Genomic DNA, 24471 nt, shown 5'->3' on the forward strand with positions numbered 1-24471 from the left:
GTGAAGAAATCAACTGTGGGAGCAATTATTAGAAAATGGAAGACATACAAGACCACTGATAATCTCCCTCGATCTGGGGCTCCATTCAAGATCTCACCCTGTGGGGTCAAAATGATCACAAGAACGGTGAGCAAAAATCCCAGAACCACACGGGGGGACCTAGTGAATGACCTGCAGAGAGCTGGGACCAAAGTAACAAAGGCTACCATCAGTAACACACTACGCCGCCAGGGACTCAAATCCTGCAGTGCCAGACGTGTCCCCCTGCTTAAGCCAGTACATGTCCAGGCCCGTATGAAGTTTGCTAGAGAGCATTTGGATGATTCAGAAGAGGATTGGGAGAATGTCATATGGTCAGATGAAACCAAAATAGAACTTTTTGGTTAAAAACTCAACTTGTCGTGTTTGGAGAAGAAAGAATGCTGAGTTGCATCCAAAGAACACCATACCTACTGTGAAGCATGGGGGTGGAAACATCATGCTTTGGGGCTGTTTTTCTGCAAAGGGACCAGGACGACTGATCCGTGTAAAGGAAAGAATGAATGGGGCCATGTATCGTGAGATTTTGAGTGAAAACCTCCTTCCATCAGCAAGGGCATTGAAGATGAAACGTGGCTGGGTCTTTCAGCATGACAATGATCCCAAACGCACCGCCCAGGCAACAAAGGAGTGGCTTCGTAAGAAGCATTTCAAGGTCCTGGAGTGGCCTAGCCAGTCTCCAGATCTCAACCCCATAGAAAATCTTTGGAGGGAGTTGAAAGTCTGTGCTGCCCAGCGACAGCCCCAAAACATCACTGCTCTAGAGGAGATCTGCATGGAGGAATGGGCCAAAATACCAGCAACAGTGTGTGAAAACCTTGTGAAGACTTACAGAAAACGTTTGACCTCTGTCATTGCCAACAAAGGGTATATAACAAAGTATTGAGATGAACTTTTGTTATTGACTAAATGCTTATTTTCCACCATAATTTGCAAATAAATTATTTAAAAAAATCAGACAATGTGATTTTCTGGATTTTTTTTCTCATTCTGTCTCTCATAGTTGAAGTGTACCTATGATGAAAATTACAGGCCTCTCTCATCTTTTTAAGTGGGAGAACTTGCACAATTGGTGACTGACTAAATACTTTTTTGCCCCACTGTATATTGAGGGGACCCCAAGTATACATGGGAAAACATATGCACATGTGTGTGACCTTGTTGACTGTGGAGCGGTTTTGCAGGCTGTTGTGAAACGGGTCTCGGGTCAGACAAGCTGCCACAGAGAGCATGGGCAGGATGCAACGGAAAAGAGAGGATAGAACCAGGAGCTTCCCCAAGCGTGAGTCACATGACATACACGCCACACGCTCCCCCAGCGGAGTCAGACACTCGGAGGTGTCCAACACTCCTACAGGGACAGAAATATGTAAAAAAGTCATCCAACTTGAACATGGGGTAAAATTCAGAATAGCATCACGTTCGTGCCTTTTTGTGCACCCAGTGTATCTAAAAACGTGCAAACCACTGTGTCTCCTCACCGATATCCTGCAGCGTCCTCACGGCTTCCCTCACTGCTCCTGGTTCTGGAGAGTCCATCACCTGGGACAGGAAGTCTACAGCCTATAAAGAAAAGTAATTGGTATATTTAAATGCAGAAAGGAAATTGAGTCTGCATAAGGTATTTGCAAATCTAAAACTTAAATGAAATAAATAAATTAAAACACACACACACCCAACAACACGTCTCCTCAGACACACCCCCCCCATCCCTGGAGATTTTTTGGTATGGCTCATACCTTACTCCGAGGACTGTGGATCTTGGCCTGAACCACCAGGCTCTCCAGAGGGGTGCGGAGAATCTCAGGGATTTGAAACATGGTCATGGCATCTAGCTGTTTCCGAGGAAACAAGTGATAGGCGTGGCCAGGTTGGCATCGACCCGCCCTCCCTCGTCGCTGAATGACATTTGAGCGAGAGATCCAGACCGTATCCAAACATGAGACCTGTGCAGAAAATTTTAATTTTATTACAAAATGGCAGAAAATCTGAGAAAGACACTGAAAGAATTTGGTAATGAAATTAACGATGATGACTGAAATAGGGACCAATCAGCATTGTGCAATGTTAATTTTTTTTTTTTTAGCTGAAGTATTTCTTTAACAGCCAATTTCCAATCACTCTATCCAAATATCCATTTATCGGCTGTGCTTGACTTACGAATATTTTTCCCAGGAGTGGTTTATTCTCCTCTTACCCAATCAGTGGTCTCACCTTGGTCCTGGGATCGTAGCTTTGCTGTTTCTGAGTGCCCAGGTCCACAACGTGCACAATGTCATCGATGGTGATTGACGTCTCTGCGACGTTGGTTGCCAGGACGATTTTGCGCTGGCCCTCTGGAGGGCGTTTAAACACAACCTGCTGATCTGCAACAGACATGCTGGAGTGCACTGAGAGGACGGAGGAAGGAAGGGGGAGAGAGAGAGAGAGAGAGAGAGAGAAGACAGCAAGGTTGGTTTATTTTAATGCTATAATGCATCACTGACTGGATCATGCCTTTCTTTGGTTTTTGAACTTGGCGGCACTGCGGTGTAGTGGTTAACGCTGTCGCCTCACAGCAAGAAGGTTCCGGGTTCGAACCTCACAGCCGACAGGGGCCTTTCTGTGCGGAGTTTGCATGTTCTCCCAGTGTCTACGTGGGTTTCCTCCGGGTGCTCTGGTTTCCCCCACAGTCCAAAGACATGCAGTTAGGCTAATTGGTGTGTCTAAATTGAATGGTTGGGTGTCTCTATGGCGACTTGTCCAGGGTGTACCCCGCCTCTTGCCCACAGTCAGCTGGGATAGGCTCCAGCTTGGCTGTGACCCTGCACAGAATAAGTGGTTACGGATAATGGATTTGAGTTAATTTTTCCAGGATTTAACAGCTTGGACTTTCGTACCTTGGTCATGACAGAAAGGTACATTTACCTCCTCTTCTTTCGGCTGATCACGTTAGGGATTACCTGATCTATCCGGGCTTGGGACCGGTACTAATTATGCACTGGTTTGTACAACCCCAGTGGCTGGGGACTTTACCTTATGGGTGCACCCGCAGGAAATCCACACAGACACGGGGAGAACATGCAAACGGCAGAGGTTTGAACCCAGAACCTTCTTCCTGTGAGGAGACAGTGCTAACCACTGCACTGCCCAAAAGGTACATTTACCTCCTCATCCCCCCCCCCAGAAATCATGGGGATGCAAACTTTTGCACTCAATCGTACTAAGGCTTAGTAAAGTATCGAGCTCTGTTGCATCACAGACTGCATATATTTTATATTCCATCAGAGAGAAATAATTAATTAGTGTTTTAGATGAACTGAAGAAGTAGTGATGAAGTTTTTACATGGGAGGATGAGCTGGGAGCTCGACTGGAAGGCCAGTTTCTCCTCCAGCTTCTGCTGCACGGCTTTAATGTCCTGCCAGCCGGGTAGAAAACACAACACTGCACCTGCACAGCCCATAAACAGAGAGAACGAAAACACAAGGTGAGGTAGGAATCAGATTTAAAAAACACACCACACCTGGGTGTAAGGTAAAACAGATGCTTCAAAGAGAGAGATAGGATGAAGAAGTGTGTGTGTGTGTGTGTGTGTGTGTGTGTTGCGTTCACCTGGCTCTCCGTGAGTGTGAATGTGGTCGATCACGTCAGCCACTAAATCGAGGTCAGGGGTCGGATCATCCTGCTCCTTCTTAATACAGAAAGCGCGAGAATAAATTGTTACACCAGTCTTTATCACTCCCCTTTTCTTCCCTCTCTCACCACTGCTCCTTTCGCTACCCATAATGATGAGCTGCGTCTTTTCCCCACCTTGGCGTTTACTTTCTCCACTGGTCTCTCCATCTCCCTCAGGACCTCCTCCAGGTATCTCTGCCTCACAGGGTGCATGAAGCCAGGGATGTGCACTACAGGACACTCATCAAAGTACGAGGCAAGACGCTGCGTGTCTCCGCTTGCGCTCATGAGCACCACGCGCAGCTCGGGATTGTGTTTAAGGGCGCGACGCAGCAGGGCCAGCAGCACATCCGTGTTCACGTCTCGCTCGTGCACCTCATCCACCAGCACGTGGCTGATGCCGCGGAGCCACGGATTGGACTGCAGCTTCCTTAGCAGGACTCCCACGGTGAGGAAGAGCAGCGAGCCGCCGCTGGCTTCTGGAGGACGGGACTCTAAACGAACCTGCGGAGAGAATGAAAATAAATTTTTACTCACTCAAGAATTCTGGGGTCGGTTTCAGACTACACGCTTATTTAAAAGCACTAATGCCGCTTTTCCACTACAAACTTTTCCACTGAGTCGGGCTGAGCCGTGCCGTGCCGTGCTGAGTCGGGCTGAGCGGGGCTGTTGGAGTTGCATTTCGACTACAACCGCGCTGAACCGTGCTGGCTGGAAGTGGGTGGACACATTGGGTGGAGTTAGCGAAAGTGGGTGGACGTCACGTGATGTCGATAAGCAGCGCAAACAGTGACATCAGTGATCTTTTAAGCGGTAGTCTCACGACCCGGAGAGTAAACAATAAACATGGAGGACATGGAGTCGTTAGTGTTGCTGGTCTTGGTGCTGTGGCTTGTTGTCACCGACAACGCGGACAGATACTGGCAAGAGCGTATAGATGAGGCGAGGCGCATAAGGCTTCAGAAATTCTCGTAATTCGTAATTATTCTCCTTCCGGGTTTGCGGTGTTTACAGATCCCAGCGCGCTCGCGGGGCGTGTGTGGGCATGTGAGGACACTCCTCCTCACCAATCAGTGCACAGGGGAGTGTCTGCTCACGCCCCCAGCCTCACTCGGCACGGCTTGGCTCGCTTCAGCCCCACTCCAAAGCGGTGCGAGTTTTAGGGGCTAAGCAGGGCTGAAACGAGCTGAGTCGTGCTGGTTTTTGGTAGTCGAAACGCGAGCCGTGTCGGGCTGAAGCGAGCTGAAGTGAGCTGAAAAAGGGTAGTGGAAAAGGGCCATAAATATACCTGATAACCGACGCAGGGCCTGAGGGCGGGGCCCATCTCATTGGCGACGCGCTCAGCCACTGAGACTGCGCTGATCCTGCGTGGCTGCGTGACCAGGATGTTGCACTGAGCCCCGGCTCCGCCCCTCACACGATCCTCCAGCAGGAAGCGTGGGATCCGTGTCGTCTTCCCGCAGCCCGTCTCTCCAGCGACCACCACCACCTGTGACGCTTCCACTGCCTCCACCAGACGTTCACGATGACCGTCTACAGGAAGCTCCGCCCCCCGAGGCGGTCCTGCCTGCTCCCACTGCTTCAGAAGGCTGTCACTCAGGAGCTCCATCTCTTCGGGGTTCAGAGGGCGGTACGGCTTACCAGTAATTGCATCAAGCACAGGATCGTCATCATAGTCCTCATCATCCTCCTCATCAAAGGAGGAAGACTGCCTCTGGTCAGCTTGCTCTTCCCACAGTTTCTGTACCTCTTCCTCCACCGGATACTAAGAAAAAAAAAAGGTAACAAACCATTATTTCCCCCCCAATTGAAAATTTAGCTGTGTGTCTGCAAAACAGAATTTTATGAATTGGTTACATTTCCCAATTTAAAAAAAAAGGTTAAAATGTGCTAAATAGTTATCTAACGGTACTGCACAATTGATCGCGTTTTAAAATGTTTTATAAAAATACTGACCTGCGTTAAATAATCTCTAATCCTGCGTTCCAGATTGTCTGGGATCTCGACACGGCACGGCCTCCTCTCTCGCTCTCCTGCCTCCCTCACCTCCTCTTGGTTGTACTTGGCGTGTGTGAGAGGATTATTCTGCTCATCCAGCAGCTGCAGCTCCTAAAAGCATCCCAACAGCATGGCGTTTTCCACAGAGCTACTCTTTAAAAACAGCAGCGGGTTTCCCAAAAGAGCATCTTAACTACAGTGGTGCTTGAAAGTTTGTGAACCCTTTAAGGTCCCATGGCATGGTGGTTTGTTGATGCTTTAAACGGGCTCGTGGAGGCTTCCGGATGTTATATCCGCAGCCTTTCTCGAAATGAACCCTCGGCACGTAGATATAGCCTCCTGGGAGAAAGCCCCATTTCAGCGCTTTTCTCAGTGCGTCGTTTTGCTAATGAGAAGCAGGAGGCGGGGAAGGGTAGAGGGTGGGGGCGGACCATGGGGGGAGGGGGAGGGGCTTGACCAAGCTGCGCGCACACATACTCGCTGCTATCAGCGCCTGTAGCCACGCTGCTAAGACAAAACCCCGTTCTCCCTCTGACTCCTTTCGTAAACTCAATGTGACACAGAGAGTGAGAGTGAGAGTGTTCGGAGTGGTAGTTTACGAACGTATAATACCCTAGGCTTGAACACGCACTCCATAACCAAAGAGGATAGAAGCAGCAACTACAGCAACATATCGCTTATCCAACAGAAGACATGCATTGCGGAGCAATAGTCAAACATAAGCTCATAAGTTACAGTCAATTTCCAGACTAAACTCAGTTTAACAGAGCATGCTGCATGCTCTTTAGTTTTGTAGCGCAGATTACCTGGTTAACTGCAGGAAGCGGTTAGCTGCACAGCTAATGTAGCCATTGCTAGGCTAACGCACCGATTTTAAAACACGGCAAAACGACCTAACAGTTATACACTTACTTGTTCGGTGTTTGTGGCTGATGCGGCAGGGATGCTTGGTACGGACCCAGGCTTCAGTGACAGTTGATGTGCAAAACCTGCCCTGTACTGTCCCAAGTTGTGGAAACATTCCTCAGGAAAATGCTTCCGACAAACATACACCGTCTTAGGTAGACTCGACGGCGTATTATTGGAGTAAATAAAATTAAGCCACTGCGTCTTCAGGGGCTCTCCCGTCGGCAGTAAAAACAGACTCTTTTCTGTGTTGTCACATCCATGTACAGCGCAATTTCCATGTTTCGCTCGCTTAGGTGATGCCATGTTGTTGTGTCCTCTATGGTCTCCTCACTACAACTGGGCGGGCAATTCATACAGTGGGTGGGAATCCAGAGGGGGGCGTGGGGATCATCTCCCTTGCTGACGTAGTAAAGGGAAGAGCTTATCAACGCGCCGTTTTGATGCGTCATTCTCAAATGTTGGGCATAGTTTGGTTTACACATTATGAAATTTCTAGCCACTGGGGTGACTTAAGAAGGTCAGAGGAACTCATTTTAACGTTAAAAAACCTCAGAAAGTGAAAATTTCATGCCATGGGACCTTTAGAATTTTCTATATTTCTGCATAAATAGGACCTAAAACATCATCAGATTTTCACACAAGCCTTAAAAGTAGATAAAGAGAACCCAGTTAAACAAATGAGACCAAAATATTATACTTGGTCATTTATTTATTGAGGAAAATGATCCAATATTACATATCTCTGAGTGGCAAAAGTATGTGAACCTTTACTTTCAGTATATGGCGTGACCCCCTTGTGCAGCAATAACTGCAACTAAACGGTTAGGTTTATTAACACTACCAATTAGGTCGCACCTTCCTCATGAATATTCATTCAAAGACAGTTCTCAAACCGAGAGTGGAGATATTCAGATGAGGGGGCGGGATCATTCTAATGAGCTCCACTTGTGACATAGAAAGAGGAGACGAATCTGAACAGCTTGAAGCACAAGCTGTTATCTAACGTCAACACAATTCCACACACCTTCAGTCTGAGGCAGGCGAGTGCTGCTGCTCGCGTTTCAGCCTCCAGTCTACGGCGGCCATGGGCGGTAAAGCTCATCTCCTCGGGCCAGCGCAGAGTGAGTTCACACTCCTTCATCTTCCCTCCTGCTGTCCTGTAGTGCAGCAGCTCCTGAGGTGCACGAAAAAAATCATCAAAACAGAAGAAGACAGGAAGGACAGGCAGTGTTCCAGCTAGTTTATGTTACCAGGGTGCCGGCCACGCCCTCCAGAACGTGCACCCCGCCCTCAAACACCAGCGCCACCCACAAATTTATATCCACCCTGCTCATAAATTTTCCAAGCACCTGGCACATGCATTCCTCCACAGAAAGAAAGCAATCCATCATAACACACTCTTTGTGCAGGGTCATGCTCTGTCGGCCATTTTGTTTTGTTACAATAACGAGTCAGTGATGCTAGGTACAGGGTTCGTACACATTTTAACCAACAAATTTCCATGACTTTTCCATGAGTTGGCCACAAGTTTCCATGACTACGCATAACCTCTAAAATATGTCAATATTAGGTGTGCTGTATGTATACTTTTGACCCGTGTTGATTTCAGAAAACCCAAAGAAAATTAAAACTTGTGCACCAAATTCTAGTGTTTTTTTTTTTAATTAAAGCTGTATGCTGAACAATCATTCTGCCACAGAAAAAGAACAGTTCAAAGAAATTACTGAAAGCCCAAATATTGCCATGACATTCATGTCACTGTATGTAAACTTCTGACCACAACTGTATATATATATATATATATATATATATATATATATATATGCCAAATATTATGTAAACCATAGTTAGTACAAAGTGTTTAATAGAAGCGACGATGCAACCAAAAATGTGCACACCCTTAGAACAAAATTAAAAGGAATTTTCCACATTATAACCATTTAAAGGGGAACAGAGGGCAATATAGAGATCTTGCAGTCACGTGACCGGAAAGTACACAGCCGCCATCTTGTCGGTAAAAAACACAGCTGAATACTGCTGCACTCGTGTACAAAATGGATCAATTTCAACCGACGGACTACACGGCTCATTTTTCTAATGAACAGATAACTAGATACATGTCTAAAATAAACGATCTACAGATTAGTGACCCTTATGGCTTACCGGACGGAGTTTTCACGACCATGTCAGTGGATGTTGAACTGCCAGCGGAATACCCGGACGTGTATAATTACCTCATTAACTTTCCCTCGCTGTTCAGTGGTGAAGCACTGCGTGCTTATAAATCTCTGGACAATTATCTTTACAGAAATTCAGGATTTGTCAGCGACTCAGATGTGGCATCTTGTAAACAAGAAAATAACTATCCTCATTGGACGGGTAAGTCACTTAAGTATTGAGTACTAACACTATATCAGTATCTAGTATAGCACTGACCAGCCGATTATAGAACAGAATAAGGTAATTCCAGCTGTAATTCCAAATCGTCCGTCTTGTTTACATGGATCTGGCGTTGGAGAGGTAGAGGCTTAGCAGTGGAGGTTTGAGTGGCTGTTTTCTGAGCTTAGTCAACAGGCCAGCTCTGCAGCCTCGCTTTTGCTTCCGCTCCCGGCGCCGCCTCCTTCGCTTTGCTTCCAATAACAATCCACGGAGACCCCGCTGGTCTCGCTATCTCGTCCGGAATGTTGTGCATGCGATGGAAATCGCTACAAACCGTCATTTTCTGCTGGAAACCAATGTCCAGTAAGTCCATACGGTTGTAGTGGATATTGAAGTCCGGTACAGATGAACAACACGCAAAAATACACACAAAAAACATAAAAAACGTGCACAGGTAGGGAGAGCTTGTAGCCGCAGCCGTTGTAGTAGAATTGTATATAGTAGGGCTTTCCAGAAGAAAAGGTAGAAGTAGAACCAGAAGTAGAAGGCGGAAATATGGCGTTTGACCGACAAGATGGCGTCTGTCACAATCTGGATCGGCTGTGACGTCACATGCAAGTGCTCCATATAGAGTACATATAACAATATAAAAAAAAAAAAAAAAAAAAAACAACATATTAACGAACCTTATTCAAGACTTACAAAAGTTTTTTGTTCTAAGGTTGGAAAGTTATAGTGTTTTGAAAGTAGCTCGAGCAAACTATTTCCGCAGTTTGAACAGCCCGCCATGATATTAATTTTATCCAATCAGAATGCACGTTCATTTTCTCTGTGTAACACTCATGACGTATGTACGTGCCCAGTTGTGTTGGCTCATTGAGGTTGGGAATAGCACGTGTGAATCGGAAAGTAGGATGAATTGTAAGTGATAGGCTACACAATGCCACAGTGTGTTGCTTTCGGGTGTAATAACAGGACCGATGGAAAGCATAACGATCCTCCAGACGTGTCTTTTCACTCGTTTCTGCTGAAAAACACCAAGCGAGTTCGAGCTTTCTTCTCTTCTTTCGTCATCACTGGAGTCGAGAGTACCTCTCCTAGGTTCAAACTGGTACCCTTCTAAGCCATAGCCTGCTTGCAGTGTGTCTTGCGGGATCTCTTCGTATGATTCGACAGAGCTGTCGTTTTCACTTGATGCGCCCGACGCCATGATTACACGCTTCTCTCCTAGTGCAGTGGGTAGGGCTGACGTCACGGTCTTTTAAAAATGGCGACTCTTGTGCCGTTTAGCGTACCGACTATTATATTTACAATTACCAAGATATTTCGTTGTTTACTAGTATATAAATTTGATAGAATACGTTACTTTGTCACATCAGCAACTGTATATATTATATCTGGTACCCCTTTAAGTTTATTTATTCAGTAACTACAGTGAAACTAATAGGAAAGGTGGGTTGTAGTAGGGGTTCACGAATGTCTCATCTCATTATCTCTAGCCGCTTTATCCTGTTCTACAGGGTCGCAGGCAAGCTGGAGCCTATCCCAGCTGACTACGGGCGAAAGGCGGGGTACACCCTGGACAAGTCGCCAGGTCATCACAGGGCTGACACATAGACAGAGACAACCATTCACACTCACACTCACACCTACGCTCAATTTAGAGTCACCAGTTAACCTAACCTGCATGTCTTTGGACTGTGGGGGAAACCGGAGCACCCGGAGGAAACCCACGCGGACACGGGGAGAACATGCAAACTCCGCACAGAAAGGCCCTCGCCGGCCACGGGGCTCGAACCCGGACCTTCTTGCTGTGAGGCGACAGCGCTAACCACTACACCACCGGGTTCACGAATGTGAACCTAGACATAATGGATTAACAGGGGTTTTCTTGAGTTACATTCTTTCTGCTTCTCTTATTTGGTGCTGCATTCACCTCATTCCTTCTCACTTATTTTGTCTGAGCTGAAGACTGGAGTCCATTGTTTGCGTTGTTATTCGATCAACATGTTCAAACATCAAATATGCATGTTCGGAATAAACAGGATATAAATGTTATGGCCGCTTTCACAATCTCGCATTCTCTTCTTCTTTACCTTGTTATGAAGATAGTCCAAATGTGCAGAGATATGCACACTTGCGTTCACCGCATGCAAATCTTGCGGCTACCTGACTATCGGGAAACATGGCCTGGAACAACTGGGCTGTATCCTCACACGACTTGAAGGAGTAGTGAGCTTTGATTACCTTTAGCGCCCAGAATATCTCCGCAGTAAGCGAGTCGTTGCTAGTCACAGCACTTGAAAGCGTTCCTTGTCTCAAAGACCAAGTGGCAGTAATGCAGGTAGATGTCGGTGTGGATGTGGGTGTCGTCGTGTGAGGTTGAAAAAACCTGGCGATTGAGTTTGCTTGGCGGGCAGCGACTACAGCTTGGTGCTTAGCGCCTTTGGCATGGCTAGTCAGAGCTGCTTCTCCCATGTTAGCTATGTCGAATATTTTACTGCACAAGACACATTTGGCTCTTCCAGGGTCCTCTACCCTCTCCAACCATGATTTGTATTTTTCGGCATGAAGCCAGACATTATTAAATGTACAGTTCCCTGGCATTGTGTACTTTGTCTCTTGGCATAGTACAAGCCACGCGATCTGATCTAAAGACTGAGGGAAGTTTACATTGCATCTAGGCAACGCACATCACACGTGATATGAACAGTGGCCGGAGAGGGGGAAAAAGCGGATCAGTAACGATCTCCGCACTGGCCGGTTAATCAAATCAACATGCACGATTTTCTAAGTTGTTTACAAGATACAATAACCAATTTTAAAAATCACATTGTCTGTTCACAAAGGAAGGCGGATAAATTCCATAACTTTTCCAGGGTGCTCGTGTTTCCAGGAGTATTCCAGTCATGGAAAACGACATAAATCACATTCCATAACTTTTCCAGGTTTTCCATGACCGTACGAACCCTGTAGGTACGTTTGAAAAGCAGCGTTTGTAGGAATCGCCGGGGGGGGGATCGTAAAAGCAGAAACGGGCTCACAGAACTGAGCATCTTTGTTTGCCAGAACGTCAGTAGATTTACAAGTTGAAGACTAAACAAAATCCATCAAAAGTGAGAACTGATAGATCTAGACTCTAGATACAGATCTATAGAGAGCGTGCACGTGACGTCACGAGGTCACGTGATATTCGTTATCCGCCATTTTGGACGGCAAAGTCGCGCATAGAACTTAGACGAACCCCTTCTAATTACAGGGATGAGAATGAAAAATATTTAAAAAGTCTGAAAAAACCAGGGCGGGGCCCATGGCCCAGGGGGGCGGGGCGGGGCAGGGCGGGGCCCAGGGGCTAATGATTTTTGGCTTATTTTATTTATTTATTTTCTTTATTATTAGACAGGGAGATTATTATTAGACAGGGAGATTATTATTAGACAGGGAGATTCTTTTGTGTAATCTGAGCTGAAGTGGGTTTTGTGCTTTGGTTTTTTGGGGCGCGCGCGTGCTCTCTCTGCCATGCCGATCCTGTAGGCTGCGCTGACTCAGCTGAAAACTCCGGTCCTCGAGAAAAGAGATAAAAGCCCGCCCACACTGAAAGCTGATTGGCTTATTTTGCTGAGTAACCCAATCAGGATGCTCTTTGTCTGGCATGCGCTACATGAACAAGCACACAGTCTCCCTCGCGCGCACACATTCTAAGATGCGTGATGCAGACCTTAACATTGCGCGCGCACGCTCAAAAACGATCATTTTGGTCTGAAAAAGTCGGAAATCTGCCGATCGGCGGAAAATTCTCATCCCTGTAAGTATCAAGTGTGTGGGAGTAGATCTTTCGAGAATGGTTATATCTTGTTCAGCATTTGGTGTAATCTTCTAATTCAATACTCCTAGTACATCTGTTAAGTTGATTTTCGGATTGAATGATAACTGCATACTTAGAAACTAGACAGTCTCTAACGTTTAAAATGGCCATGCCTAGCCCTACTACCCTGGCCTAGTCTATGACAATGTTTTATCTTTTTGGCTCATATATGCCTTTGAAAGGCCAATCCATAGTAGGGATGGCGAAAACTTAAAAAAAATAAAAATAAAAAAATCTTGACCGACCACCGAGCCTCATTAGCTGGTTAAAGTCAGTTAACCTATGAGTTTAAACAGGGATGCAAACGGCGGATGCTGGTTCACGGCTGAAACGCGCAGATCCGATTTTTTTCTTTGGGGGGGGCGTTGGAGTGTCTGAATAATTTCATCAGAGTAAATTCTGTATTAAAATTACTAAATAAGCAAATGCCTTACAGTCCATGAAACATAGGAAGTATGAGAAGAAAACTGCCTACGTTTTCGTGGAAGCTGCGCAGATTTACTGTTTTTCAGAAAAAAAAAAATACATATTTACAACCCTGTCATTATCTGGAACGGAGTTTAAATTTCGAACATTCTTAAGATAAAACGTCCTGCATAGTCTCTTTATGATAAACGTCTTAATGCCACTTACCCGTGAGGTCATCAAGTAGACATTCTTCTTCGGGAACTTCCAGAGGTATAGTTGGGATTCCCATCCCGCAACAAAATATTTATAAGCTTCCAGGCTCTTGTAAGCTTTGAGGGCTTTGCCAGTGTAACACGATTCACGATTAACAAGAAAATTGTAAATGTCGTGGTAGGCCAGATCGGGCAAATCGCCAGCACCGCAGCTCCGAATTTCCCTGAACAAGGATTGCGGCAAGTTGTACGGATCTGCAATCCCCAACCTGGAACACTTTTCCACGTAACACTGCCTCACGTCACCTTCAAGATGCTGAACAAACTTAGACAAGTAATCGCGCGATGTAGATGGGGTATTTTCCGAATTTTCTTGGGGATTACTCCCTGGATCCATTACGCTCGCGCAAGGTAAACTATCCTGATGCCGTCCAATATGCCGGAGTACACACATGCGGGTCACGTGACTGCACATCCTCTATAGAAAATCTAACACACATTAACCTGTTACACTAGATTTAATCTAACATTAATATCCCAGACTAACACAAATGATCAGTTAACACTATTAGTATTAACTAATGCTAGACTGTCATGTGATAGACAAATGCAAGTGCTGAAAGAAAGTTTATTGAAAAGCAATGCTGGCAAACGGTTCTAAAACATCCCACTCGCTCAGAGCAAAAACGCACATGGACATAAACTGGTTAACTCAGAAGTTTCAGATTTGCTTACTTTATTTTACAAAAAAAGTAATCTACCTTGCATGCAGAGGTGGACAAAATACCCAACTCCATTACTTAAGTCCAAGTACAGATCCCACTGGTCAAATGTTACTCTGATACAAGTGAAAGTTGTACAGTCAAATTTTACTTAAAAGTATTTGCTTTTAAAAATACTTAAGTACATTTTCTGTCAACGGATTGTTATATTAATGCCACAACGCTTACAAAACCAAATGCCTCTGAAACAACCGACTGGATTTATTGACTAACTTGTAGAACCTGTAGAATAAACGCCTGGTAGAATGTTACAAAATGAAACGCAACTGAACTGAAAAAGAGCCAGTGTTTTTTTTTTTTTTTTTAATTGTAACCAGGGCTTAATTTGAGCCGGAACATGACAGAACAAGATCTGGAACCTCCGTCGTCGGATCTGGCAGCTATTTTCGTTTCATTCGGTGTTCCGGCAGCTATTTAAATGGATCAGATCACCTCCGTGACCATCACAAAGGGAAAAAAAAAAAAGAATCAAACAATAAATAAGTAAATAAAAATTTGTTTAGTGTTCGGTTTTGATATCTGTTGTTGATTTCTCCAGGGATGAGAATGAAAAATATTTTAAAAGTCTGAAAAAAAATGGGGCGGGGCCTGGGGGGGCTAATGATTTTTGGCTTTTTTTTTTTTTTTTACCCCAAAACCATTAATTTTATCAGCAAAAATTTGCAATGTATTTGGAAATAAATTCCCCTTCTTGGTGGACTCCCAGGTGAAAATGATTAATATGGTACAAGAGACTTGTTTTTAATCAATTCACATTTGATGATTTCAAAAAATCAAATGCACCTTTTAATATAAACAAGCTCTACAGTATTATATTTCTGCATTTTTGCTATTCATGTCTTTGAATACTCTAATCCTTTACAATGAAGTGCAAACCAGAAAAAAGTTCTATCATATAATTCTCTAATACAGATACCATATGGTCAATCTGAAGATCGAGATGGTGACTTTGAATTAAAGAACAGGCATGTACAATGGGCATTACATATTGGAAATTTTTTTTAAATCAAAAACTAAGTTCATCTCGGCCTAAAAAATTTGGGCAGACGCTCCCGCGCGGCACATGCCAACAATTCCCCCCCGTCCCCCTATGAAATGAGCAATAAGTAGGAGAGTTATACATGCTATCATACTTAAAATTTCATCAGAAATATAGATATGATACTATGATTCTCCCCAACATGCTACATTAGATAAACTAACCCCATTTATAAAAGATACACACTTATATATGACATGTAATTGATATATATTTTTTTTTTTTGGGGGGGGGGGCGCTCTCTCTCTGCCATGCCGATCCTGTAGGCTGCACTGACTCAACTGAAAACTCCGGTCCTCGAGAAAAGAGATAAAAGCCCGCCCACACTGAAAGCTGATTGGCTTATTTTGCTGAGTAACCCAATCAAGATGCTCTTTGTCTGGCATGCGCTACATGAACAGGCACACAGGCAGTGTTGCCAGATTGGGTGGTTTTAAGTGCATTTTGGCGGGTTTTGAACGTATTTTGGGCTGGAAAACCTCAGCAGTATCTGGCAACACTGCACACAATCTCCCTCGCGCACCCCCTCGCGCGCGCACATTCTAAGATGCGTGATGCAGACCTTAATGTTGCGCGCGCACGCTCTTGCTCGCTTCTATCAATATGCAGGAGACTCCCGGAACTTCCGGGAGACTTGGGATGTCTGCGTTATAAGGTGACCACAGATCGTTAATCATACCCCCCCCCAAAAAAAAAAAAAAAATTTCTCAACGGATTTACATCGATCTCAAAAACGATCATTTTGGTCTGAAAAAGTCGGAAATCCGCCAATCGGCGGAAAATTCTCATCCCTGTTTCTCTCCTATGACATCCACAAAATCTATGTGAAAGGGGAGGGGGGGGACATAGGGTGTATACTTCCGCTCAAGAGAACACCGGGTTTTTTGTAGCCGTTAGCTTGTGCTGTGGAAAAAATGGCAAAAAAACAAGAAAGCTTACTAAAATTTTTCAAAATATTCAAAATATCAGCGGGGGACAGGAGGAAGACGGCATGTCAAGAGCCTCTTCATTATGAAAAAGAATATATTACACTCAAATTGTTGGTCATACGTAAAAATGCATTTTAGTTGTATTCAGCGTCACTTTTTATATATGGCTCTCACGAAAATGTATTTGAAAATATGTGGCTTTCATGGCTCTCTCAGCCAAAAAGGTTCCCGACCCCTGCCTTAACGTATGTGTGGAGAGCGAGAGTGAACTTGAGTGCCTGTTTGGAGGACATTCTGAGCGTTGTCCATTGTTGTCCAGGATCTGATAACTGGTGCTGTTGCAATACATGTCATGCAATAGGCGTGTGCGTAAAGTTACAGTAAACCGCCCCCCCTCCATTTTTTTTTTTTTTTGAGTCGCCGGACCCACCCACCTCCTGCGTTCCGGCCTGGGACCTCCCACTTCAGCACTGACTGTAACGCTCCTCCCCACCCCCACAAAGCAGCACAGTAGTGATCTGACCCAGCTCTGGCAGTGTGTGCACACATGCATGTGTATGTTAATCAGGAAGACAGTGGAACAGCTGTAAATGCAGCTTGCTCAGAAAATAAAATTACAAGCCAACCTGCTTAAAACCCAGGTCCACACCTCTAGCTTAATAACTGTCCAACAGCAACACTGCTTTAAGCAAGACAAAAAAAAAAGTGCAAGACCATCATCTGACATCAAAAAAAATTCCATCAATTTGTTGTGACTTACTGTCCATCTCACAGGTCTCGCATGCACAAGTGTGTATATATATTCATGCACATATCAAATCAAGTTTATTTGTATAGCGCTTTTACCAATAAACATTGTCGCAAAGCAGCTTTACAGAATTTGAACGACTTAAAACATGAGCTAATTTTATCCCTAATCTATCCCCAATGAGCAATTTTATCCCTAATCTATCCCCAATGAATCTGCCTGTGCCATCTTGGAGGTTTAACATTAAGCTAGCTAGTCAGTGAAACTCCACCTGACATGCTAGCAAAATCTTTTCAAACTCAAAATCATATTGGGTAGCTAACGATACTAGAAAAGAAAGATTTCTACACTGTTTATTTGGCAAGATTGTGCTGAAACATTTCTGAAAGCACTCCAGATAAGTTAACGTTATTCATGTTAGCGTAACTCCGTTTTTACATGCTAACTAACAGTAATCCAAGTTAACTAGCTATGTGTAAATGTTAGCTGTGGACAAGGTTACGGCAACTTGGCGGGTAAACCCATAGAAAGTGATTAGTCAAATCAGACCACATAGCTACATTTGCAACATTGTCGCTAGCTCTAAAAGCACAGACAACTTCATTACAAGCTTTCTCTTGGAATAAAACGTTTACATAGCTCAATATGCTTCCGCAGGTCGGACGGCGAGTTTTTGTAGGCTGTGATGTGGTTTGTTTTAGGCAAACAACTCTTTATTCCTTTCAGAAACGACTCTATTCCTTTCAGAAAACTGAAACATGGGTTCTCGGTAAAGCCATGAGTGTGTGCATTCCCCAGAAGAGACGCCTCCTTCCATCCTGCCATCAACTGATTGCGTTCAATAATGCTGTTGAGAAATAACCGATCTCGAGGTTATACAGTCTATGGACGTGACGCGACCCTAGTGATTACTGATAGGCTGTCTCAGTGTCACCTGGGAAAAAAAAACAATCACGTTTTCAAAAAGAAAAAAAAACAAAACACATCCACTTTCAAAGCTGCTTCATAGTAACAAGGACCTTGATAGAAATGTAGTGGAGTAAAAAAGTACGATATTTGTCTTTCAAGTGTAGTGAAGTTAGTCACAAGTTTACAAATCACTCAAGTAAAGTACACTGAGTATCTGTACTTAAGTACAGTACTCAAGTAAATTTACTTTGTTACTGTCCACCTCTGCTTGCATGACAGACTCTTTGTCTAAAGCGATGTACGTGATAATCATTGGTGCCCCGCCCTTTCGGAAAGCTAGCTGGAACACTGACGTGAAAGTGTCTGGTCATGTGACCTGGGTTTTAAACATGCATTTTAAAACAAAATCAGGCCTTGACATTAAGCATTTACCACTGGTGGCCCATTGGGCCAGTGGAATTGAAAAGTTACTGGCCCAAATGGAAAATGTGGTGGCCCGAATGCGTGTGGTACCCGAACCATAGCTGCCGTAGGCAGCTGCTGCAAGCACCATAGGTGCTTGCACAAAGAGGGGGGTCTGGGGGCCCTCCCCTGGAAAATTTTGATTTTTCAATTTATATTCGCGCATTCTGGTGCATTTTAAGGTGAAATTAATGAAAATAAGATTATTCATGGTGGCACGGTGGTGTAGTGGTTAGCGCTGTCGCCTCACAGCAAGAAGGTCCGGGTTCGAGCCCCGTGGCCGGCGAGGGCCTTTCTGTGCGGAGTTTGCATGTTCTCCCCGTGTCCGCGTGGGTTTCCTCCGGGTGCTCCGGTTTCCCCCACAGTCCAAAGACATGCAGGTTAGGTTAACTGGGGACTCTAAATTGACTGTAGGTGTGAATGGGAGTGTGAATGGTTGTCTGTGTCTATGGTGGTGTTTACATTAGACCGTATCAAGTTGAAATGTGTAAATAGACCTCAGTGCGGCTCAGCGCTTCCTCCTGCGCTCCAAATCACTCCGCCCTGAACAGCGAGTGCCCTCTGGAGGGTGCGCACTCCGGCCCTGCGCAGCTCACAGAGCGCGCGAGTGAAGCGCACGAGCAGTGATTCGGGACTGAGCCGCTGTGTGTGTGATCCCAACGCCAGCGAATCAGGAAGGTGGATGTCACAGTGACGTTGTCCAATGACGACGTCAGCTAGAGCTCAACACTGTTTCTTCGTTCCTCAATGTTTACACAGCACCGGATCAGATACGAACTGGGTTGAATACGTGGGCCCTGGCGGATTCAAGTTGTTCCGCCTGTGGAGTCGTTTCCCGGCGTTTTAATGTGCACGGACAGTGCATCCGCGACGAAAACGAGACGGATACGGTCTAATGTAAACACCACTTATGTGTCAGCCCTGTGATGACCTGGCGACTTGTCCAGGGTGTACCCCGCCTTTCGTCTGTAGTCAGCTGGGATAGGCTCCAGCTTGTCTGCGACCCTGTAGAACAGGATAAAGCGGCTAGAGATAATGAGATGAGATGAAGATTATTCATATTTTGCTAACATTATTATATCTTTGTTTGTTCACATTGATATTTTATTGTTTGCACTTCTTGTTCTATCAATTTCTTAGTTACGTTTAAAAATTTCCTTTGTTCTTGTTCTCGGTTCGTTTAACATGCTGTTAATTACTGTTTTACATTAACAATTGTTTGTATAAGTTTTAGAATAAGCTAAGTTTTGCCTCACCATGCAACTAACTTGTTTATAGAACAAGCTTTGCCTGTAACCCACCCTGTGTGATGGAGACATATTTCCCTTTTTTGTCATGGTTTCAACTTTGGCTCATATATTCTCAACATTGTAGATATTGAATTCTCACCACTGTAGATATTCATATAGAAATAGAGGTACAATGAACTTTTTAAATACAACCCCGATTCCAAAAAAGCTGGGACAAAGTACAAATTGTAAATAAAAACAGAATGCAATGATGTGGAAGTTTCAAAATTCCATATTTTATTCAGAATAGAACATAGATGACATAAATGTTTAAACTGAGAAAATGTATCATTTAAAGAGAAAAATTAGGTGATTTTAAATTTCATGACAACAACACATCTCAAAAAAGTTGGGACAAGGCCATGTTTACCACTGTGAGACATCCCCTTTTCTCTTTACAACAGTCTGTAAACGTCTGGGGACTGAGGAGACAAGTTGCTCAAGTTTAGGGATAGGAATGTTAACCCATTCTTGTCTAATGTAGGATTCTAGTCGCTCAACTGTCTTAGGTCTTTTTTGTCGTATCTTCCGTTTTGTTTTCTATGGGTGAAAGATCTGGACTGCAGGCTGGCCAGTTCAGTACCCGGACCCTTCTTCTATGCAGCCATGATGCTGTAATTGATGCAGTATGTGGTTTGGCATTGTCATGTTGGAAAATGCAAGGTCTTCCCTGAAAGAGACATCGTCTGGATGGGAGCATATGTTGCTCTAGATTGAACCTGGATATACCTTTCAGCATTGATGGTGTCTTTCCAGATGTGTAAGCTACCCATGCCACACGCACTAATGCAACCCCATACCATCAGAGATGCAGGCTTCTGAACTGAGCGCTGATAACAACTTGGTTCGTCCTTCTCCTCTTTAGTCCGAATGACACGGCGTCCCTGATTTCCATAAAGAACTTCAAATTTTGATTCGTCTGACCACAGAACAGTTTTCCACTTTGCCACAGTCCATTTTAAATGAGCCTTGGCCCAGAGAAGACGTCTGCGCTTCTGGATCATGTTTAGATACGGCTTCTTCTTTGAACTATAGAGTTTTAGCTGGCAACGGCGGATGGCACGGTGAATTGTGTTCACAGATAATGTTCTCTGGAAATATTCCTGAGCCCATTTTGTGATTTCCAATACAGAAGCATGCCTGTATGTGATGCAGTGCCATCTAAGGGCCTGAAGATCACGGGCACCCAGTATGGTTTTCCGGCCTTGACCCTTACGCACAGAGATTCTTCCAGATTCTCTGAATCTTTTGATGATATTATGCACTGTAGATGATGATATGTTCAAACTCTTTGCAATTTTACACTGTCGAACTCCTTTCTGATATTGCTCCACTATTTGTCGGCGCAGAATTAGGGGGATTGGTGATCCTCTTCCCATCTTTACTTCTGAGAGCCGCTGCCACTCCAAGATGCTCTTTTTATACCCAGTCATGTTAATGACCTATTGCCAATTGACCTAATGAGTTGCAATTTGGTCCTCCAGCTGTTCCTTTTTTGGACCTTTAACTTTTCCAGCCTCTTATTGCCCCTGTCCCAACTTTGAGATGTGTTGCTGTCATGAAATTTCAAATGAGCCAATATTTGGCATGAAATTTCAAAATGTCTCACTTTCGACATTTGATATGTTGTCTATGTTCTATTGTGAATACAATATCAGTTTTTGAGATTTGTAAATTATTGCATTCCGTTTTTATTTACAATTTGTACTTTGTCCCAACTTTTTTGGAATCGGGGTTGTACACCTTTATATAATAGCCACAAGACACACACAGGCCAGTCCCAAGTCTGAATGAAAGGTGAGGGTGGCATACTAACCCTTATCATGCTGGATTTAAATGGGCATTTTTATTGCCCATGAAGAAGTTTTATTTCTTAATTAATAAAATCTCATGAGAATCATTGACAAACCATACATTTCCTGAAAGGGTGGACTTTGGGGAATAATATAGTGAGATTTTTGCAAAGTCTTACCTGCTCGGGGGTGATTTATAACCCTAATTACCTGTTAATTAGCTCATTAACAGGTATGCTCAGGTGAGCCAAAAAGGGGTGAAAAGTTGTGTTTTTTTAATAAGACAAGATATAAACACCAAATTTTCAGGATATGCCCTTGGGGGAACTAGTAGTAAATTTTTGCAAATTCAGCCTATTTGCATAAACCGTTGCCATGGCAACAGCAGATACCCTAGCAACTGGGGGTATACTGGGTTTAGCATGGTCTGGTTGTACCAGAGAGGGTCAGAATTAGGGTTGGGCGGTATCCAAATTTTGATACCTTTAAACTGTCTGTGTTTTCCCGGGGTATACGGTATTACCGAGAAAAAAATATTTTTGTTTCGGCCTACTGTGTAACGTGCGCCTATACCGGCGGACCTTGTCCAGACCTGCGCCTATGCCTCAAATGTACTATTTAAAAGCAGCATAGCGAATTATGTGCATTGTGGTATGGATTAAGCAGCAAAGCGAATTTTGTGCATTGATGAATGGATTAAGAGATATTTCAAAGCATCACGCAACTCTTCCTTCATCTTGAAAATAGCATTCAACTGTCGTTTACACATGTCTGCGTTGAAACGCCATTTGCAGCACTATTTCACCTACTCCATCAAAAAAAGTACACGATGAGCAGGATCATACCCTTTCAAGCATGGGAAATAAAAAAAGAAAAGAAAAAGAATCAACCAACACCCAAGTCCGTTTAGACTGCGCGATAAACCATATTCTTCAGCGCAAATGAGGCGAACCTAATTCAAATGCATGATAGCTGCACAAGGCAAAATCATATGGGCCCACATCATGCCATGGCGGGGAAATTAATAATCAAATGGCCTTACCTTGCTTAAAACGTTGTCTTGATCACATAACTCCTTACAATTATTCCACTTAAATCCATACGGTTTAACACACCCAACAAAGATAGCAAGCGCATTGCTAATTCCCACCAGAAACCTAACAGTTTACACTACGATGTTTTCTTCCGTTTCTTCAGTAGATGACATTTCAAACGTTTATTACCCACATCCCAAATGTCATACGTTATATTATTTTACCTTGTTGTTACTCATGTAACCTACTCAAAACACAACTCATTGGAGAGATCTCGTGGAAGTGGAGTACCCCAGGCTATGGTGTGCCTTAGGGGACATATTAGATTTTTTTCGATTTTGCGCGGTCATTTACATTATTGCTGGCTCTTCCTTTTCGTTTGGTTTGAAACCAAAATACTGCCACACTGCCGATGTTGTATTTTTTTTTTTGCCACTAACTCGTTATCTTGACTTGCCATCTTTCAACCGCGGTCTCAGTCTCTTGCGAAGCTTTCTGTCAGACTCCAAATGTCATGCAGGGTTGCCATGGTAACGACATAAACAACCCTGCACGCGATGAGAACTTCTTTAGGAAATTGATAGAATTAGTGAAAATACGATCACACAGTTATTCGGGATGATCTTCAATTTATTATTTTATATTATGACCTCATGTACTCCATATTTATTTAGATATTATATATTTTTTTTAAAATGACGGTAATGAGACCGATACCGTTGGTACTTTTGGATACCTCGGGATACCTTCTTACCGTAATACCGCCCAACCCTAGTCAGAATAGTTATTTTTGTTGTCATGAACTAATGTAGACCTAGTTTGGCTATTTTGATAGATTTCATCATCTTTGGATATTTGAATAATATAATATATGGGATCAGATCTAATTTACCACATTATTTTATCTGTTCATTTATACTTCATTCTTTAAATCACTAAAAGTTGATACACGTGTATTTCTTGGCAGTGTATCCTGAAATTTTGATATTAATATACAAAGTCTGAACGATTTTACACCATCTGAAGCTAAAGCGCGTGTATTGAAATGCTGTTTTACGATTTGGCGAGTTGTAAACCGAGCGTGATGTCGCGTGCTCTGATTGGCTGCCGAGTTCAAAATGAAGCCGTTCGTTAACACCCGATAGTTAATTTATGCACAATCGTATTTAAACTGTTTACCTGGCCTTTAGCCAGGTTGGGGAGCGTGCAGTTTGAACATATTTCTATTTGAATTTCACCGTTCTGATGGTCTCCTTGCCGCAACTGTTTTCGTCTACAAGATGCCATTTTCCCGCCAAAACGATGCTTCCGAACATCTCCGAAGATGCACGAAGACGACACACTCCTGCCGTGGAGCGGAGGGTGACGAAAACAAAGATGGCGGACCTCGTATCGAAAAGGTGTATTTTACGAACAATTTCTTCGCAATTCTGGGTAAAGGCCGAATCCCATTTCACCCCTTGGACCAACCCCTTGGCCCTTCCCCTCCATTTTGCGCGTTCACGTGAAGGGGTAGGGGTATCCCAATCCCAGTTAACGCGGAGGGGTAGGGGAAGGGGTAGGGCTTCTGTACCCCTCCAAACGGAGATTTTCCTGGAGCTGACTCCGAACGAAGGGGTTTGAGTGATTTCCCACAATGCCATGCGGATTTCAGAAAGATGGCGGTTCCCACGGCGAAAGATTGTCATAAATGTATTTTCTCCATTATTTACGTGTTTTAAGTTGTTATCCAGAGGAAACACGCCGCTTGATTCGCTTTCGAGCTGAGAATGAGCAGCGATTTCTGAAATCCAAGCTGCTGCTAAAAAGCTTTGGGAGTGAGTATTGTTTTCAGTTGCTTGACTGCGTACGTTTTGTTCTGTTATTCTCACTTTTATTGTTTACATGAGTGTTCTGACACCTCATTCTGTCGGATGTGGTGCACGAAGCGCCAAAGATATCCCATTCAGTGGTGTTAGTTAACAAATCACACCCTGCCAGCAGAGATTTCTGCCTCTGGCTCTGACTGTAGTGGCTGGTCG

The 24471-nt window shown here is 44.1% G+C and overlaps 1 protein-coding gene across 2 annotated transcripts in view; it reads right to left on the reverse strand.

The window, feature by feature from the left end:
- dhx30 (DEAH (Asp-Glu-Ala-His) box helicase 30) overlaps window positions 1–24471 on the reverse strand; it is a 55348-nt gene that overhangs the window by 14462 nt on the left and 16415 nt on the right. Inside the window, exons 6-15 of one of the 2 annotated variants that reach the window (XM_060913919.1) lie at window positions 7626–7775; window positions 5651–5803; window positions 4983–5459; window positions 3830–4198; window positions 3632–3707; window positions 3365–3469; window positions 2254–2429; window positions 1779–1985; window positions 1521–1602; window positions 1197–1390 (exon numbers count right to left, since the gene is read on the reverse strand). In XM_060913919.1, the coding sequence (XP_060769902.1) occupies window positions 1197–1390; window positions 1521–1602; window positions 1779–1985; window positions 2254–2429; window positions 3365–3469; window positions 3632–3707; window positions 3830–4198; window positions 4983–5459; window positions 5651–5803; window positions 7626–7775 (1989 nt within the window). Of the gene's footprint in view, window positions 1–1196; window positions 1391–1520; window positions 1603–1778; window positions 1986–2253; window positions 2430–3364; window positions 3470–3631; window positions 3711–3829; window positions 4199–4982; window positions 5460–5650; window positions 5804–7625; window positions 7776–24471 lie in introns of both variants that reach the window. The other variant, XM_060913911.1, reaches the window with a different exon arrangement.

This window comes from Neoarius graeffei, chromosome 1, assembly GCF_027579695.1.
Source record: "Neoarius graeffei isolate fNeoGra1 chromosome 1, fNeoGra1.pri, whole genome shotgun sequence".
In the NCBI taxonomy this organism is placed as follows: domain Eukaryota; kingdom Metazoa; phylum Chordata; class Actinopteri; order Siluriformes; family Ariidae; genus Neoarius; species Neoarius graeffei.